The sequence below is a fragment of the Myotis brandtii genome, unplaced genomic scaffold, assembly GCF_000412655.1.
Source record: "Myotis brandtii unplaced genomic scaffold, ASM41265v1 scaffold892, whole genome shotgun sequence".
NCBI classification, from domain to species: Eukaryota; Metazoa; Chordata; class Mammalia; order Chiroptera; family Vespertilionidae; genus Myotis; species Myotis brandtii.
The window spans coordinates 66,780-87,326 of record NW_005371656.1 but is presented as its reverse complement, the minus strand read 5'-3'; the positions used below and the strand labels follow the sequence as shown (position 1 = coordinate 87,326).

Sequence of the window (20,547 nt, the reverse complement as noted above, 5' to 3'; positions counted from 1 at the left end):
TTCCACCATCTGTCGGGTTTAGAAAACCAAATGATAAGTTTTTTATTGTTTTTGTTTGTTTTTAAATTATCTTTATTGTTGAAAATATTAATGATGTCTTCTTTTTTTCCTCCATTAACTCCCTCCACCCTCTCCAGCCCCTTCCCCAGTCTTTCAACTCACTGTTATATTAGCTTAAGAAAAATATCACATTGATGTCAAATGCAGTGAATAAAAGTATCACATTGATATCAGACATAGCATTACTTGAAATATAATTGGCAGATAATTCTATATGTTCAGTGTGACAGCAGATCTCCCTGATCAAATCTAAAGTATCAGTAAAAACCTGTATGATTCCCAACAGTTGTCTACCACAAGAAATTGAGGTGATGAATTTACTTATGTGTTTGATGGACTTGGACATAGATTCAATGATATACTCTGAAGCCACATGAGACCAACTCCTGTTCCCTGAATAATACAGTAAGTTCTGTTTAAGTAAGATTGCAGCTACTGTGCCCCTACATAATATACACTAATTTTTAAGGTGAGCCTATCAGTAGCATAAGGTTTCAGCAGGTGAGGTTCTGTGTGGATTCCTTGTTGGAAAAATGTGACAAATCTCTTTGAGGTTAGTGACGCATAAGCACTCTTGAAATTTGAAATTATGGAGAATAAAAAAAGAGAGGGATTTAAAATATATACTAAAATTCATCATGATTTTTACTTGTCAATTTAACAAAGTGACTCAATTGAATAAAACTGTAATGATCAATACCAATAATGACTCAGAAAGATATAACACTTGTATAAATTTTTCTGGAAAGCAATTAGGTAGCATATAACCCTGACATGATATATTTATGAGAGATTCCATTCTTAGTAAGCTGTTATAAGAAATGTTTAATTACATGTACAAATTGTGAAAAACTATATCCAAAGTTTTATTGAGGCATTGTTTATTATTTTGAGAATGGAAAAAAATTTTGTCAAAATAGTGCAATTGTTAAACTATGCTATATCATATTTAAGGCAGAAAGTTGTGTTATTTAAAATGATCTTGTGGAGATGGTTATTTTTTTAAATCTAGTATACTTGATGTGTATATGTAAATTTAAATGTAATGTATACTTTGAGATATGAATACATATGGTAGATATAACATGTTATCACTTTAATTTGGCTACAACCATAAAAGATAAATCCTTTACCCACATTGAGAAAGAGGTAAGTGAAAACTCTCCTAAATTCTCTCTAGCAGTTGGTTGGGGGAAGTAGTTACAATGTATGTTCTCTGGGTCCAATTTACATTCAGATCGGTCCTTTAGCAATAAGTCATATGAAAGATGAGAAATTTTATTCTCTGTCCTCTTTCCTAGAGGAGTATACCCATGACTTCATACACATAAATATAATGAAAAAGAGATTCTGGACTGAGAACATAACCTGGTATTTTCTCCATATCTTGAACTAATTTTAAAGAAGTAAAAACAAAAAATCTTGCTGAAGTCATGGTTTTCTCATTACTTGACCCACCCATTCCCCAAAAAATGAATCTGAATTATTAGCCCACTTCAGAGTTAAAAATGGGAAAATCAACTTGGAAATCCTTCTTCCTAATGTTCTAGGCTGATAATAAGAAACTAGTTCATGGTAAAGCAAAAAACAAACAAACAAAAAAACTAAAAGTATTCACCTCATTTACTGAGCAGAGATAGTCTACATGTCCTGATTCCCCATGACCAACACAGGGACACATAAATTCAACCCTCATATTTAGGGTGACAATTGGGGATCTCTCAATTCCATGAGAGAAACTAGGGTGAAGAAAGTAAAAATGAGAATGAGAGAGGGAGAGGGACAGAGAGAGAGAGAATACCATTTATGTTCTCTATATTCTTTCACATACATCAACGTTTGGTGTTCCAAAGGAAATTGTTCTAATTTCACCAGCAATGATCTCTCAATACTAAAAGAGAAAAGCATTTGAATCAGTAAATGCCGGGGTTCTTGTCCCAGCATCAAGAAGGGTTCAGGAATCTGGAGAAGGGACCGTGCGTAGATGTTAAATAGGAATCCAGAGACTAATAAAGAGTCCGGAGACAAGATATAATTTTGAAAGGCATTTTGGGAGTCAGAGGAGCTTAGCTAAAGGAGCTAAGTTCTAAGATCTTAACTCTAAGGTCTTAGGTTCTCTCGTCCCCAGGACCCCATGCTTTTTATTAACACAATTTGTCCTGAGGCGAAGCAGAAAGCTTCAAAGGGTCAGGGTTTCTACAGAGTCCATTGTCAGAATGGGGGAATTAGCCTATGGCTGTTCAGGTGTTTGGCCAGTAGGAGGCAATAACATGTAGATTAAGATGCCTTTTAGCTGTCTGGCAGCAAGCAATCAGTTTCCTATTCAGGTTTGGGGAAATGCCTTCAAGCCATTCCCAGATGCAGCCCTGCTGTCATGCTGGAATTAGTCTCTGGCAAGTAAGTGCACAGGTATATGTCTATGAAATCATTCTCTAAATAGAAGACAGATGAGTTAAACTTACCTTACATAATTGTTTGCTGGAGAAATATATTCATTTCCATTTTCAAGTAACCAGAGCCTAGATCTGGCTAAAAAACCTGAGTGACACAGTACCTCTGTGGTGCTGGAGATGTTAGAATAAGTGTTGAACACAGCAATTTATACTGCTACCCCTGGGGAATGGGCCCCTTAAGTTCCCAATCAATTACTAACCTTTAATGCTATAAAAATAAATTAAAATTCAACTAATACTTCATGTGGTATAAGACACATAATTAATCTCTATGGAATATTATACAGAACATTTTAAATGTCCTACTTTATGAAACAGTTGTTTAAAATCAAACGTGTCTCCTTCCAGATTTCCTAGTGTTGTATGACATTCCATCCCAATGTCATATGTTTGGGTCACAGATCACATGGCCATAATGAAATCACAGGAATGTTTCTCATTAATTCCCATTTTTATACTATTACAAAATCCCCAAATTTCCAACAGAGTACAGTAACTGAAGCCACACCAGAATCCCTTTAAAATGCTAGGAAGAAGATAACCTACTGGTCAGAAGACCAAGTTTGCACTTCTTGAGCACTTGTTATATGTTAGAACCTATTCTAAATATTATATAACATTGACTCATTTCATGATCATGATAACCAATCAAGAGAACAATCCTGTTTCTAGGTCTCTCTTACAAAGGAGATGATGGGGGCACAAGCACTGACTTGTAAGTTGGATAAACTCTAAATACATCGCAGGAGAAGGCCCCATGCAACTCTGGGCTGAGGCTGCATTTCCTTAATGCATGTCCAATGCTGGAGCCATGAACTGGGACCCCTTCAGTGATCTATTCTGGGTGTGCGCTTCTTCTCACTGTCTACTGTCAATGTAGGCCACTACTGGCCTCTGTGTATACTGAGTGTACACATAAACTTCTCAAGGAATGTATCTAGTCAAAAGGTAATTTCAAGTAAATCAATTTTATATTCTAAAATACCATACAATATCTTCCTAAACTTGACGTGTCAGAGACAACATCCTAGGCTGAGGGAACATTCTGGTTCTCCATTCCCACATAATCTTTCACAATTTAAAAAAAAACCTCTTACCAGTCCATATTTTATGTATTACCCCCATGGGCATATATGTGTGGGTCAATATAGAAATAACTGGGGACATTGTTGGTTTGAAGGATGTCTTCAAATTTTCTGGGTTTTCTGCAATCAAGGCACCTTAAACCCATTCTTCTTTGGTGAAATGTCTATGCAAATATTTTGCCTGTTTGACTTTCTATGCTCTACTTGTAAGTGTACTTTATATATTACGGATATAAACCTCCCACCAGATATAAATAACTTGTGCCTTTGGCTCTCAAATTTATGTCTATGATGCATTTTTAGTTCGTGTTTGTAAATGGCATGAAGTATAGATTTCAGTTCATCTTTTTACATAGGAATAGTCAGTTATTCTTCATCGTTTATTGAAAGGAATAGCCTTGGTAGCTTTGTCAAAAATAAATTAAACATTAATCTGATTAGTTTTTAATTTTCTATGGTTTTACATTGCTCTATACATGTACTTTACACCAAGAAAAACACCATTTTTTGTAATTTTTGTATTAAGTACTATTCTTTTGTTAAACAGCCTGCAATGCACAGGATAGTACCTCATAACCAAAACTATCCAGTACAAAAGATCAACAACGCTGAGGTTGAACAGACCTGCTCATTATACATTTGACCTTGAACACCATGGACTTCAACAGTGCAGGTTCACTTACGCACAGATTTTCCCCCCCAATAAAACATGGAGGTCTATGGACACAGACAGACAACTATATGCATTGATCTGTGCCATTTAATGCAGAGAACATGAGCCTCTCCTGATTGTGATATCCACAGGGGACCTGGAACAAGCAGATACTGAGGACAGTTAAGTTTGGGGGGAGCCAAAAGTGATATGCAAATTTTTCACTGCATGGGTGTAGGCACCCTTAATTGCACATTGTTCAACTGTATAATGGTTTTCTATTCAATTTTCTTTTACTTTCCTTTCTTCTGTGTGTGTGTATGTGTGTGTTTAATTTCTTTCTGCTTTGTGTTATCTGAGCTTCTTGAATCTGGGTTTGGTGTCTTTAGTTAATTTCAGAAAAATTTTAGCTATTATCTCTACAGATATTTCCTCTGCTGGGACCTTCTCTTTTACTTCTGAGTTTTAAATTATAGTTATTTTTATTATTTGATATTGTTACCAAGTTCTTAAGTGTTTAGTTTTATTCATTATTTTCTATCTTTGTAACTTTAGATTATTCATTTTATCTTTAATATTACTAATTCTTTCCTCATATATGTTGAAGTTACTGTTGTGCCCTTAAAATATTCTTTTTAATTAAATCTTTATTGTTGAAATTAATACATGTCCCTTCCCCCACCCCCAAGTGAGCATTAATAGACAAGTGAGTAAAAACAGGAGTACATATATATATATACTAGTAAAAGGCTAATATGCTAAGTGTCCATCCAACCAGTCGCTATGACATACACTGACCACCAGGGGGCAGACGCTCAATACAGGAGCTGCTGTGTCATTCACTGGCCATTTACAGAGAAATGGCTCTGCGGACCTGGTGCCCACAAAACAACACTCAGCTTCCCCCAAGTGGGATACAGGCCCACCACCACCCCAGAGCAACAGCCCACCATATCACAGCTGATGCTGCCGAGACCCCACGGCACAAAATTTGGCTCACAGCCCAGCCCAGCCTGGAAATGGTCCCTGTGGCACCAGGTAATAACATCATGTAGTAATGCCCAGCTTTCTCTCCCTAGCGAAGAGCCTCTTTGGGGTTTCTTCAGTCCAGGAACATGACTTGCTTTAGAGCCAGATGCAAACATTTCACACTTTAACCAAAGCATTTTCCCATGCCTCATCTCATTTGACCTCACAGAAGTCCTGGAATAGGTAAATAGGAGACTTGGTGGAATCCTATTTTCTTTTCATTAGCTGGAAAATGGAGATTTAGAAACTTGACCCAACTGAAAAGAAGTAAGAAATGGTGGACCTTGAAAGTGACTTCAGGTTTTCTCACTGCCCAGAATATAGTCAAACACTGCTGCAGTTAAATATTTTACCCTTTGTTCTCCCTGCATGATCTACAATAATAATCTGCTTCATATTGATATTTACTGCTATGTTGCTGACAATTACCTAAAAGAGAAGTTGAGGTGCTTCACTGGGCTGGAAAAAGTTTAGCTAAATTAGAAAGCTGGTCTCATTAATCAAGTTTATTCTATATCTATAAAAGGCTAAATTGACTCGCGCATTCTCACTACATATAAAACTCTCATTGGCGCCAATTGCATGTGTGTGCTTCCATCTGTCATTGTTGATTGTGAATTTGGTTGACATTTCTATTCTAGAGAAAGTACCAATAGTGATATTAAAATATTTCTTCTAATTAATTTCCTTCCAATGTGCATGGATTTGTGCACCGGACCTCTAATTTATATAATAAAATATTACTTGGGCATAAAAAAAGAATGAAATATTTCCATTTGCTACAACATAAATGGATATAGATGGTATTATGCTTAGTGAAATGAGTCAGTCAGAGAAAGACAAACACCATATGATTTCACATAGTGCAATGTAGAAATTGACATAAACATAATGAAGGCACAAATAAATTATCAATGGTATTTATAAATCAGGATTAAATGAAGAAATGTGGTTTAGACACATATAGGAAGGTTAAACAAAGGTTATTTCATCACAAGTAAAAATACAACAAAGAACATAAACAGAGGCTACAACTTCACCTATAAATGACAGTAAACATTTGATCCACAAAATGTAAAATAAGCATGATGATAAGAAGTAGAAGATACCCCTGGCCGGTCTGGCTCAGTGGATAGAACACTGACCTGCGAACTGAAGGGTCCCAGGTTCGATTCTGGTCAAGGGCACATGCCCAGGTTGCTGGTTCAATCTCTAGTAGGGGGCATGCATGAGAGAGTCAATCAATGATTTTTTTGCATCATTGATGTTTTTATCTCTCTCTCCCTCTCCCTTTCTCTCTGAAATCAATAAAATATATTTTTAAAAAAGAAGTAAAAGATAAACTAATGAAAAAGGTCAAAGACAAAAATGCTGCCCCTCATAAAGATGGTTATTAAATGCATGTATACATTTTCTACACATATACACATGCACACAGAGACAGATAGAGCAACAGAGACAAAAACAGAGGATTAATTAAGTGCCATGAATAATCCTAAATTTTTTACACATGACCTGTCTCCTAATTTCCCTAAGATTTCTCTGACATAATTATTTCTAGTATCTCCATTTTTTAAATATTAGTCCCTGAAGTTCCAAAAACATTAGAAATTGCAACGACAACAAAAATATAATAAAGGAAGCAAACAGTAAACAACAAACAGAATATATACACATAAGGAAATCTCACTCTATGTATAAACTGACAAAGGTGTATTCTTCATTGTAAAATTAGAATAATTCAATTTTGAAATGAATAGTACTTTTGATAACGGATCAGAAAGTGTGAGTCACAAGAGTTCTTCATTAACCTTATGACAAGTTTTACAGCAAACTATATTTGGGCATCTTAACAGTTCAATACCCTTACCCATTTAAAACATTTTAGGTTGAATAAAAGCAAACATATAGGCTGCAAATTTTGAAATATGCTCAACCCTGCACTGGCCAAGTGCAGAGACACAAATGTAAATGAATGAAAATGATTCACTCATAAAGACCTGCCCCCTGGCTGTTCTCTCCACTCTATAACACAGCAGCCAACCAATTCACCCCGCAATAGCCTCCATTATGGAATCCTGAGTCCTACTAAAAAAATATTCTCCAGGAAAATATTTTGGAACTCACAGTTTTTCTGAGAGCTTCTTTAACATCCTTGTTCCTTAAGCTGTAGATCAGGGGGTTCAGCATGGGAATCACTACTGTGTAGAACACTGTGGCCACCTCATCAGTATCTGCACTGCTGCCCAAATTGGGGCGGAAATAAGTGAATAGGATTGTTCCATGGAAAATAACGATGGCTGTGAGGTGGGAGGCACAGGTGGAAAAGGCTTTGCGTCTTCCCTGTGCAGAGTGCATCCTCAGGATGGTGATGAGAATAAACAAGTAGGAGGTGAGGATGATCATGATGGTGGTGACCTCATTGAATGAGGCCACAATGTATAGCAACAATTCATTCATAGAGACATCAGAGCAAGCAAGGGATAAGAGAGGGGGCAGATCACAAAAGAAATGGTTAATCACATTTGATCTGTAGGATGTGATCTCAAGAGCTAAACACAAGTGAATCAGAGAACACACAGTCCCACCGAGGTAGCAGCAAGACACCTTCACACAGAGAGCCTGGGACATGGTGACCATGTACAGCAGTGGGTTACAGATGGCCACAAAGCGGTCATAGGCCATCACGGCCAGCAGGAAGACTTCACTGATTGCATAGGCACAAAATAAGTAAAACTGCACCATGCATCCCAGGAAGGAGATGGCTTTGTCTTCATTTACGATATTAGCTAGCATCTTTGGCACGATGATTGTGGAATAGCAATAATCTATAAAGGACAGGTGGCTGAGGAAAAAGTACATGGGAGTGTGAAGTCGAGAGCTGACCTGAATCAGTGCAATCATGCCCACATTTCCCAAAACTGTGACTCCATATATGAGAAGGAACACTATGAAAAGAAAGACTCTCAGCTCAGGAACATCTGTTAATCCGAGAAGAATGAACTCTGTCAAAACAGTGCAATTCTCCTCCCCCATTTCCCATATGTCAGGATGGAAAAACCAAATGATAAGTTTTGTATTGCTTCTAGAAAGAGAAGAAAGGAGACAAAAAACAGGTATATAATTTTATAAAAATATAACAGTGATGTCTATCGAGCAGTGTATTTCTGAGATATAACAGAAACAATACTGTCACATAATAAATAATATTAATTGTCTAGTTGGTCCCACTGATCAAAATTGACTTAAACATCATCAGAACCGTTCAATGATTCCAACTTTTCTTGATCACAACAGAGTAAGATGATGATTGAAAGTTCAGTAGTTCCATGGGTTTCAAAACAGATTCAATGGTACACTTCAAAGGCACACAGAAGTTATCTCTTGTTCTCTGACAAAATATAAATTCTGTCCACCAAGGTAACACTTACTGTGGTTCCATAAAATATAAACTATTCTTTATTTGAATCTATCATGAACATACATTTTAATAAAAGTTCTTCACAATTCTATTTTTGAGGTGACTATTTTTTGAGATTTGTGGCCCATAAAAACCCTTTAAACTTGGAATTATGAAAAAAGAAAATTAAAATATACACTGAAAATTATCATTTTTGTATCAATTTAGCAAAGTGGTTTAATCAATTATAATAGCAATGACCTATGCTATTAAAGACTCAGGAAGATGGAACTTGTCTATAAATTTTTCTGGAATATAATTAGGCTGCATATATTAGAAGACTTAACCCTGATAACAATAAAAACTATCTTATACTTTAATGGGAGATTTTAATAAGATATATTAATTATATTGACAAAATTGTGAAAACCTACATCCAAAGCTACACTGCAGCATTGTTTATAATATTAACAATCAGAAAATTTAATTGTCAAAAAGAGCAATTGTTAAACCATGGAGCATCATATTTAGGGTAGAAGGCTATTGTGCTATTTGAAATTATGTTTTGGAGATGGTTAATTTTTAAAAGATACATAATAAAAAACAGGGTGTATACATGTAAATGGAAATGAAGATGTATTGTGGAGGTATGAATACATATGATAGAGATTTTAAATGTTATTGCTGCAATTAGGCTATAATCAAAAGGTTAATTAATCCTTTACCCACATTTTAAAAAGGGTTAAGTGAAGAATTTTCCCAGGTTCTCTGAAGTACTTGGTTGGGAAAGTGGTTACATTTGTATATTCTATATAAATTAGATCTACCTTTCAGACCTGTCCTTAAAGAAAAGGCATAAGAAATTAAATAATTTTATTCTTATACCCATGATGTAATACACATATGTGTACTGAAAATTGAGCGAAGATATTCTGGACGGAAAACATAACCCGGTATTTTATCCATATCTTGAGTTAATTTAAAATGAAAGCATATCACCTTCCGAAAGTCATGGTTTTCTCATTACTTGACAAAAAAAAAAAAACAACCACCACCAAAATCCTGAATTCTTTGCCCACTTAAGAGTTAAACCAAGAAAATCAACTTGGAAAAATGTCTTCCTATGTTCTAGGCTGATAATAAGAAACTGCTTTATGGTAAACTGAAAACAAATCTTAAAGACCTCATTTAATGAATAGCCATAGTCCTCATGTCCTGACTATCTCTCCATGACCAACTCTCAGGCACATCAATTCAACCTTCAGAATATAAGGTGACAAAAGTATGGTGGTTACCAGAGGGAAGGGGACTGGGGGTAGTAAAGGGTGAAGAGGGTCAAATATATGGTGATGGAAGATCTGACTTCTGGTGGCGGGCACGTGATGCAAAATACAGATGGTGTATCATAGAAATGTACACTTGAAAGCTATGTAAGGTTATTAAAATGTCACCCCAATAAAGGTAATTAAACATAATTATAAAAGTTACTCTATTAACATAAAAAAAGAATTAGGGAGTTCCTCCATGGTCACAAATTTTAGATTCCATGACAAAAATTGGTGTGAAACAAAGTGGAAAGGAAGGGGGAGAGAGGGGGAGGGAGAGAGAGAGAGACTACCTTTTGTTTCCTCTGTATTCTTTCATGCACATCAACGTTTGGTGTTCCAGAGGAAATGGTTCTAATTTCACCATCAACTGTCTCTCAATACTAAAAGACAAAAGCATTTGAACAGTAAGTGCACAGGAATATGGTCTGTGAAATCATTCTCTAATTAGCAGACAAACGAGTTAGCTGTATTTTTAAAATCATGTTTTCTGGGAAAACATGTCCATTTTAATTTTCAAGTAACCAGAGCCTAGTTGTAGCTAACAAACCTGAGTGACAGACATTTCCTCCCCGGTGCTGGAGATGTTAGGACAAGTGTGGTACCCAGTTAAGGACTTATAGGCAATTTAAGCTCCTGGGGAAGGGTCCCTCAAGTTGCAAATCAATTATTAATTTATGTGGTATAACAAAATATGTAAAAATTAAACTAATACAATGTATGGTGTAACGTATAATAATTAATCTCTATGGAATGCCGTTAAGAAATTTGTTTTTTAAATTATCCCCATTTGGGAAAAACCTATTTACAACCAAAGTGCCTCCTTCTAGATATTATGGTGCATTACAGTCTTACATCCTGGTGTCATATAGGCGGGTCACAGCCTATTATTGCCATAACAACACAAATATTTCTTATAAATTCTCCCTTTCTTATGACATTATAAAATCTCCTAAATTCCCATAGGGCACAGTGACTAAAGCCACACCAGAATTCCTTAAATACCATAAAAGTAATGAACCTACTGGTCAGAAAACTATATAACAGTTCGCATTTATTAAGCACTTGTTATGTGTTAGGACTTTTTCTAAATATTATACAATATTCATTCATTTCCTCATGATGATAATCAATAAAGGGATGCATAAGAGGTTTAAGAATATTAGCTTGCTTTTTGAAATTGAGAGCAAAAGCAAAGAAAATATATTCATGTTCTGTTTTATGCTTCCTTTCTATCAACTATTGATCAGCGTAAATACATTATCAATTCACCTGGCCACTTAACTAAGGGGTATATCTCAGTTTTCTTCATCGGCACTATTATTTTTTTTCTTTTTTATACTCAAGTGCCTGACAAACTTTGATTAAGGAAGCATCCATTTCAGAGAAGAATGTACACGTCATCCACACAACTAGATAAAGAGCCAGGCCACCTTGCCCCACTAGGCCCCTTTGTTTTAGAGATCTTGATTGGTTTCAATAACTGACTAGGAGGGCTACCTTTTCTTTCTCTTCCTGTGTTTTAAATACCCACTCTGTTTTAAATTCAATATTAGAAGTAAGCCCACACACTTTACAAAGTGTTCTCTCCAATATTTCCAGTACCCAACTAGCACCATATAGTTATTGCAATATTATTGACTATATTCCCTATGTTGTACTTTACATTCCTGTGACTATTTTTTAACTACCAACATGTACATTTTTAAATTCTCACTCAAGAATATGTTTTTATTCATTTTAGAGACAGAGGAAGGAAAAGAGAGAGAGAGAGAGAGACATTGATCAGTTGCCTCCCATAGACGCCCTGACTGGGGATAACACCTGCAACCTGTTGGTTGTATGGATTGATGCTCCACCCAACTGAGCCACCCAGCCAGGGCTGTGGATTATTTTTGATGGTCATAACTCGAAGGGGGTGCTGCTGGCATCTGGTTTATAGAGCCCATGTGTGCTGCTTAACATCCTACAGAGCAACTGATATCACTCCATAAACAAATTATTGTAGTTGAAAATCATTTCTCCATGTGTAATAGTTCTTGCATTCCGTATTTACTGGTACTGTTTTACTTTGTTTCCTTCTATGATGTGTGTGTGTGTGTGTGTGTGTGTGTGTGTTCATTCTGTGTTTAGTGTTATCTGAGATTCTTGAACCTGTGGCTTGGTGTCTTTTATTAATTTTAGAAAATTCTTAGCCATTATCTCTACACATACTTCCTCTGCCCTGACATCATTCTATTTTACTTCTGAGTTTTCAAATAGAGTTATTTAAACTGTTTGATAGTCATGCAGCTTAAATACTTTCTCTTGTTTCTGCACTTTTTTTCTCTACATGTAATTTTGAGTATTTTCTATTGATCTATCTGTATGTTCACTAATACTTTTCTTGAGTATGTTAAGGCTACTTCTGTGCCCATATTTACCTCTGGTGGGGGTTTTTTCATTATTATTTCTAGCAAATTTAGTTTCCATGACTTAGTTGAAATTCATTATTTATTCATACATGTTGATAACTTTCCCACTAGTACCCATAGAATTATATTAGATAGCTTGTCTGATATCTCTAACATCTAAGTCATTTTCCAAATCTGAGTCTGCTAATGTCTTTGTTTCCCCGTAACCAGTCATTTTCTCCTGCTCATTTGTGCTATGTCTATGTTTTTTTAAATGCATACCATGGGAAGGTCAATAAAGACTGAAGTAAATAGCATTTTTCCCGAAAATGATTTCTATCTTTTGCTTAGCATGAAGTATAGTGCTTTAACCTAGGCTTCAGTTTTGTTATTAATATGATTACCTCTGTGTTCCACAAACTTCAAATTAATCTATTGCTATCTTATTTGATGGTGGGAGTTGGTTTGCCAGAGATTCTCAAAATGTAATCCATCCTAAGCTTTAGGTCTTCTCTTTGCATATGGAGCTCTCTCTAGATTCTTTCCCTTCTCCTAGCAATGAATTCTGTTACTGAGAACTCTATTCTTTTGTTATTTGAGCTCAACTATCTGATGGGTTTTCCAGAAAGTTTTTAAGCTTACAGGATAGCTAACTTTTTGTATTACAACATAGGAAGCAAATTTCTTTCTAGTTTACTATCTTCTATGCTTCAGCCAAAACTTTGATTACATTGGTTTAAACAAGATTCAACTAAGTGTAAGTGCAATATGTTTTTTAGTTGTCATTTAGAATAGTACTAAAGACATTTTAAAAGTTCTCTGAATCTGAGAAAGTAAATTTTTCTAGTGACTTCATATTAATTTCATTTTAAAATAAACATATTACCAGGAATATAGTTATATGTATTGAATTATTAAAATTAACATTTATAAAAAGGGCTCATGAAAATATGTAATAGATTGTGCCTTTCAAGTAGTCTACCACCAATATACCCTCAAATATAGCAATATGAACATAGGAGTGCACAATAAATACTAGTTCAGACTCTGTTACAATTCAAACTATATTGAAAAGGACAGCTTTTAGTTACAATTATTCCTACTGTTTCCACAGCCAGATCCTCCTACCACTGTCCATACCTATGAAAAAAAACATGAAATGTACCTCAACATAATAGAAGTCATATATGACAAGCCTATAGCTAACATCATACTCAGTGATGAAAACTGAAAGCATTTTCTATAAGATCAGGAAAAAGACCTGGATCCACTCTAGCCAATTCTATTCAACATAAGACTGGGAGTTCTAGCCAGGGAAAAGACAATAAATATAAATAAAAATAAATACATGTCATTCTAATACAACTCTGTAGAATAGTTAAAATTAAATATGACTCAAGGACAAAGAAATAATGTGAAATCTGATGATCCATGTATTTTAAATTAATCATGATGGAAATAAAAGCTATGGTATACACTGATAATAATAGATTTTTCTTTTTCAGGTTAAATTTGTGATGAATTTTTTATAAGTCAACTAAAAATTTAACAGATATATAGATTTTAAAAATTAATTCATTTAAGTGACACATGAGTAAAAAATTTAAATAACACTAACATAAATCATGTTCTGCATAGCAGCTATAAGAGGTGCCAAAGAAGATTCAAAAGCTCAAATGACAATGGAATAAGATGAAATGTTACATCTATATTTATTGAAAAGTGTAGTGCCTCTGTGGTTGAAATCTCAATTACCCATCTTTATTTTGTCACTCACTAATCCTAATACATTGGTCAGAGCACTTAAACTATACGTTTTCATTTTTTCAGAATAAAAGTTGACTTATACTTCTAACTTTACAAAAATATAATCATCCTACACCAAGATAGAGAAAAATACATGAAAACATTTTAAACATGAGTTTTTCATAGATTCCAATCAAGAGTAATATAACATTTTTGCTATTTTTTCATTGTTATTCCAGATAACTTAAAATTAAGTTAATGACAATATACAAAGGAAGGTAGCTTATTTGTAAATATATAAAACATTTTGGTTACCACTATATATGTAAATATTTAGAAAATTTTGATATTATTTTAACTTATCATTGTCAGTTTAAAATTATATAACCATACCAAATTATTTCATGAACCTGTATAAGACTGTTGTCTGGTTTTCATTTTACCCTCAAAAAAACAACCAGAATTTTTCCTCCCAATAAGTTTCTGTACAATTTTGGAATTTTATCCAAATACAAACAGTGCAGGACCAAAAAAAAGGGGGGAAATATAAGGAATTCAAGTAAAATTGATGATGGGATTTAAAAAGATGTACAAAGTTACAGAATTTTAAAAATTAGATACCTGTGTGTATGAGGGCATCTTTTAATTAACATGACTACTATTAGAGAAAAATGAATCCTCCCTAATATACACAATAATATAGATTTGTTATTTCTTTGTTTAGATTGTCATTGAAATTGACATTTAATTTAAAACAACATTCCAACCCAAGGAAAGCAATTAGCTCTCAATGCTTATAACAAATATACTCAATTATTTAATGAAGACTGCCTAGAGAGTCCTGGTGAAAAGAACTGAGATGTGCTCTTGGTCAAGCTGCCATATACATTAATTACACATTTATGCTGATTGTCAGGTAATCAAAAGTAAGTAAAAAGATAAGTGAACCAAAACGCCTCACTCATAAAGATCTACTCCCTTGCTGTTCTCTGTACTCCAGCATAGCAACCCACCGATTCATCCCTCCACCAGCCTCCACTATGGGACCCTGAGTCCTGCTAAGAATATATTCTCAGAGAAAATATTTTGGAGCCCACCACTTTTCTGAGAGCTTCTTTAACATCTTTGTTCCTCACACTATAGATCAGGGGGTTCAGCATGGGAATCACTACCGTGTAGAACACTGTAGCCACCTTGTCAGTATCTGTACTGTTGCCAGTACTGGGCCGGCAATAAGTGAAAAGGATTGTTCCATGGAAGACAATGATGGCTGTGAGGTGGGAGGCACAGGTGGAAAAGGCTTTGCATCTTCCCTCTGCAGAGTGTATCCTCAGGATGGTGATGAGAATAAACAAGTAGGAGGTGAGGATGATCACGATGGTGGTGATCTCATTGAAAGTGGCTACAATGTATAGGAGCAGTTCATTCATAGAGACATCAGAGCAAGCAAGAGATAAGAGAGGGGGCAGATCACAAAAGAAATGGTTAATCACATTTGATCTGTAGGATGTGATCTCAAGAGCTAAACACAAGTGAATCAGAGAACACACAGTCCCACCGAGGTAGCAGCAAGACACCAGCTTCACACAGAGATTCCGGGACATGGTGACCATGTACAGCAGTGGGTTACAGATGGCCACAAAGCGGTCATAGGCCATCACGGCCAGCAGGAAGACCTCAGTTACCACACACGTGCAAAACAAGTAGAATTGCACAGCACATCCCAGGAAGGAGATGCCTTTGTCTTCGTTTACAATATTAGCTAGCATCTTTGGCACAATGATTGTGGAGTAGCAATAATCAACAAAGGACAAGTGGCTGAGGAAAAAGTACATGGGAGTGTGAAGTCGAGAGCTGACCTGAATCAGTGCAATCATGCCCACATTTCCCAAAACTGTGACTCCATATATGAGAAGGAACACCATGAAAAGAAAGACTCTCAGCTCAGGGACATCAGATAATCCAAGAAGAATGAACTCTGTTGCGATGGTACAGTTTTCCTTGCCCATGTCCCCACTTCATGGGAGTTGGAGGAAAATATTAACCGTTATTCTCCATTATATGATCCCAAAATCAGTTTGACTGTCTCCTAAAAAAACACGAAAATAAGTAGGATAGTTAATTTTTTCTGCAAATGGGACATTGCTCTTGTGAAGTTTAGAAAATGCCCAAACATTGTTGCATACAAATGCATAGAGCTCACAGTTTCATTCACAGATCACACAAAAGCATTCATATCCATAGACTCAGTGTGAGTCCTAACACTAGTCCTACACAATTTTGGGCCTGGAAGGGAATCATTGTAAGACATCCAATATTATTTAATTAGCCATCTTGTTTTATAAAATTTCAATCCCTTTTTCCTGCTGACTTTTTTGTCAGTATTGGGAAAATTGGGATCCCAGGAAATAATTTTTTTTAATTATTATACTGCTTACCACTGAAATGCTGAGAAGTATGCTTAATTGATTGCTAAACCACAAGTTTTTTTACCAATATTTTTTAGAAGGCAAAAGTATTTTTTATGCATTTTTCAATGAAATTAGCATAGTGATATTAATTAGATATTTAATGTCAGCCATTATTTAGTGAATTGGTACTCTTGGGTTCAAACTTCCTGCAACTATGACTCTGAAGCCTTATAATGACCTATTTGACAAATTAATTTACTGCTTTAAATTTATTTTAAGAACTAATCAAAGAGGTGAATATGAAATTATTAACAAGAATATTTGCTGCCACACTGCAGCATTATTGATGATAGTAAAATTAGAAATAAAGTGTCAAGCAGGATGGAATTTATCAGAGTTATGGTACCTATATATTATGGAAAAGTACACAGCTATTAAACTTATTTTTTAATAACTTTAATGACTTGTAAAATGACTATGCTAAAATGTCGTTATAAAATCATAAGCCATGCTGCACAAATATTATATATGTATACATAATTTGAATTATATATTTAAGCCTCACAACACACATAAAATGTAAATATTTTATTACAATTGTTTTTTAAAACACACAATATAGAAACTTGCCTGAATTCTTACAAAACATGTTATGGGATTGGCTCAGGAAGAAGCATGTGATTTTTAAAAAATATATATTTTGTTTATTTCAGAGAGAAAATGAGAGGGAGAGAGAGATAAAAACATCAATGATGCGAGAGAATCATTGACCAGCTGCCTCCTGCAAGCCCCACAGTGGGGATTGAGCTCGTAATCTGGGCATATGTCCTGACAGGGAATTGAACCATGACTTCCTGGTTCATTGGTTGATGCTCAACCACTGAGCCACGCCGGCTGAGCAGAAGGGTGTAATTTTTTTACTAAGAGATGGATACATTCAAGGTCTTTGACATATAGAAAATGCCAACAGAAGGTGAGGACACCCTCATTTATTCTCTCCCTCCTGATCTTTGGGCGATACATACATTACTGTAGAGGCACCAAATAATTACTCCTGGAGGAAAGAGAATCTGAACTGAAACCCAACACAACCAAGTATTGTTCTCATTCTTCAAATGCTTTCTAAGAAATAAAGTTTATGTGCATTAAGAAATCCCAATTTAAAAAACAAATAATTATTCTAATGATATGGTTTTCTTTCTTCAGTGGCCAGTAAAAGTGAGTTGTCGTTTTCTGAGTTCAAAGTAGCACATAATTTTGAAAAACCTTTGGGAAATGCTTTCAAGTCTAAAGATGCTCCAAGACAGAGATCCGATGTGAAGACATATTTCACTAAATATTTCAACCCCCAATTCCTGTATGATCATTTTTATTATAATTATACTTTTTTATTAGGCATCATCTAGGAATGTAGTATTCCACATAAATGATTTTTAAAAGAAAAATTAGGCTGCTGGTTACGTATAGAACAGTGGTTCTTAATCAGCAGTGATTTGTATTCCCATGGGACATTTGTCAATGTCTGAAGACAGTATTTGTCATCACAATAGGGAAGGGTGCTATTTAGCAAGTAGAGACTAGGGGTGCGGCTAAATACCCTATGATATACACAACGGCCTCCTCTTTTCCCCCCAACACACACATACCAACAACACATGCAAACATCAAAATATTATGTGGCCCAAAATATCAATAGTTTCAAAGTTGAGAAACATGCTATGGAGAGACAATTCAAAGTGGTTTGCACATGGCCAAGGTAATTCCTCCCTTTGTGCTTCAGAGGGGGTTCAGCTGCCTATGCCCCTCTATAAGCAGTCCTCAGGCCCCTTGCCGCTACTCAACCTCAGAGTGACCATCAGGAGGGTCTCCATGCAATTTCTTACCAGGTTTCGTGGATGGAGTTAGTGAGAGAGTAGGAGGATGAAAAGAGAGAAATTAAGCATTCTTCCCAATTTGTTTACACTCTCCCCTTTTACACTAAAAGCTGTTACAAGATCTTTGGTTCTGCAAATCAGATTGTTCCCATTTCTCATCCAGATTGTTTCTCAATACACAGAGAAAATATTTTCACAAAGGAGTGCTCAAAATATGACATTTCTTGAGACACTAATTAAGAGAGGTAAATACAGGTTTTAAAAAATATGACTAATACTACTGCCCTCCTTTGCAATTCTTTCTTCTCTTGCACAGGGCTATAATAAATTACCTCAAGGAGAAAATAAAAAGAACAAGCTTCCAGATCCCAGAAAATAACATGTATGTCCACTCCCAAAAAACAGAGTGTATAGTCCAACCAACCAACCTGCGGGACAGACATTGCTTCCCCTGTTTCTGAAGATGTTATGATGGGAAGTATTATAGCTTTATGGTGTGTGTGTGTGTGTGTGTGTCCGTCCCTCGGGTCCATGGTCCTTAAGCTTCCCTAAATAATTGTTGATCTCTGTGGGACACCAACAAGATATCAAGAAAACACCACCATCTTGGGACTCAAATCAGTAATGACTTCTATGAGATATTAACAGGGGGGGACTATCCCAAGTTGGTATATATTACTATAGTCCAATATGATGCCTTGAGAGCTCAGAGTGAATTTCAGGTCATTTTATGCTTCATCCAAGCATTGATCTGTGAACCAGAGATCACACTGATGTTATGAAATCTGTAAATAGGGCTTATAAACTTCGCCTGTCTTATATTCAAAAGCTCCTTCCTTAAGAGCATATGGTGTGAAATCACACCAGAGTTCTGCCAAATACCAGAAAGGGGTAGGAACAACCAACCTTCTCGTTGACCAATTTCTATATGCTAGGTACTGTTCTGAATACAACTATTAAGACATTTTCATCTTCAAAACACTAAATCAAAAAGACATATACATCCATATGCTCATTGCAGCATTATTTGCAATAGACAAGATATGGAAGCCACTTATGTGTCCATCAATAAATGGATATATAAGTAAGTGGTGCGTATATACAATGAAATATGATTCAACCGTAAAAAAAATCTTGCCATCTGCAACAACATAGTTGGACCTAGAGGATATTTTGCTGAGCAAAATAAGTCAGACAGAGAAAGACAAATACCATATGACTTCACCTATATGTGGAATCTAAAGAGCAAAATAAATGAATAAACAAAATAAAAACAAGCTCACAAATACAGAGAACATTTTGATGGTTGATAAATGAAAGCGGGATTGGGAGGTTGGGTGAAAAGAATGAAGGGACTGAGAAGTACAGATTGGTAGATACAGAATAGTCACGGGGATGTAAAGTACAGCATAGTACTTTATAATATTTTAATAATATTGTAATAACCATGTATAATGTCAGATGGGCACTAGATTTATCAGGGTCTTCACTTAGTACATTATATAAATGTTTAATCACTGGGTTGAACACCTGAAACTAATATAATAGTATATATCAACTATAATTGAAAAATTATTAAAAAGACAATTAAAAATTTGTTGAGTCATTGACTCAGTATTACATTCTGAACTCTTTATTTTGTTAGGCTTTTGTCTACTGAATAAAACTCCTACCTTATTGAAATGTGTCTCCGGAAACTGTCTATTCTGCTATCCAAGGCCAAGTGCAAACAATACCTATTTTATGAAGGCATCTCTCCAAAGTCCCAAAATAGATTTGAACTTTTCTTTCTCTCAAACCCTTTATGATACTTATTTTCTATCTTATACAATGGCCACTTTCTTCATTGCCCTACTGTCAACACTAGATGTTGAGTTCCTTGAAAATGAAGACTATGATATCTTAACTGCTATTTGTATCTTTATAAGAGAAATCCATGTGTTTATTGAAGGCCTAGTCTACTCCAGGCATGTTATATGAAAGAGGGATGAAATTAATGTTTATTGAGATTCTATAAGGTATTCCACATGCTACCTATACTACCTTTTAATCTTTACAATCAGATTAGGAGCCAGCTTATGTTATCTCAAATTTGTAAATGAAAAATTAAAGTGAAAGA

General features: G+C 35.3%; 2 protein-coding genes across 2 annotated transcripts; both read right to left on the bottom strand.

Annotated features, from left to right (window-relative positions):
* Window positions 1–7,367: 7,367 nt before the first annotated feature.
* On the bottom strand, window positions 7,368–8,315 carry LOC102261174 (olfactory receptor 5L2-like). The gene has a single exon (XM_005885106.1). The coding sequence runs from the start codon at window positions 8,313–8,315 to the stop codon at window positions 7,368–7,370; it is 948 nt and encodes a 315-aa protein (XP_005885168.1).
* Window positions 8,316–15,201: 6,886 nt separating this feature from the next.
* LOC102260894 (olfactory receptor 5L2) lies at window positions 15,202–16,152 on the bottom strand. Its single transcript, XM_005885105.1, has one exon. It carries the CDS (start codon window positions 16,150–16,152, stop codon window positions 15,202–15,204), a length of 951 nt encoding a protein of 316 aa, XP_005885167.1.
* Between the last annotated feature and the right edge of the window lie 4,395 nt (window positions 16,153–20,547).

What these genes read in the sequence shown, in the direction of transcription:
- LOC102260894 (XM_005885105.1), bottom strand. Translation starts at nt 16,152, where the DNA reads ATGGGCAAGGAAAACTGTACCATCGCAACAGAGTTCATTCTTCTTGGA.
- LOC102261174 (XM_005885106.1), bottom strand. Translation starts at nt 8,315, where the DNA reads ATGGGGGAGGAGAATTGCACTGTTTTGACAGAGTTCATTCTTCTCGGA.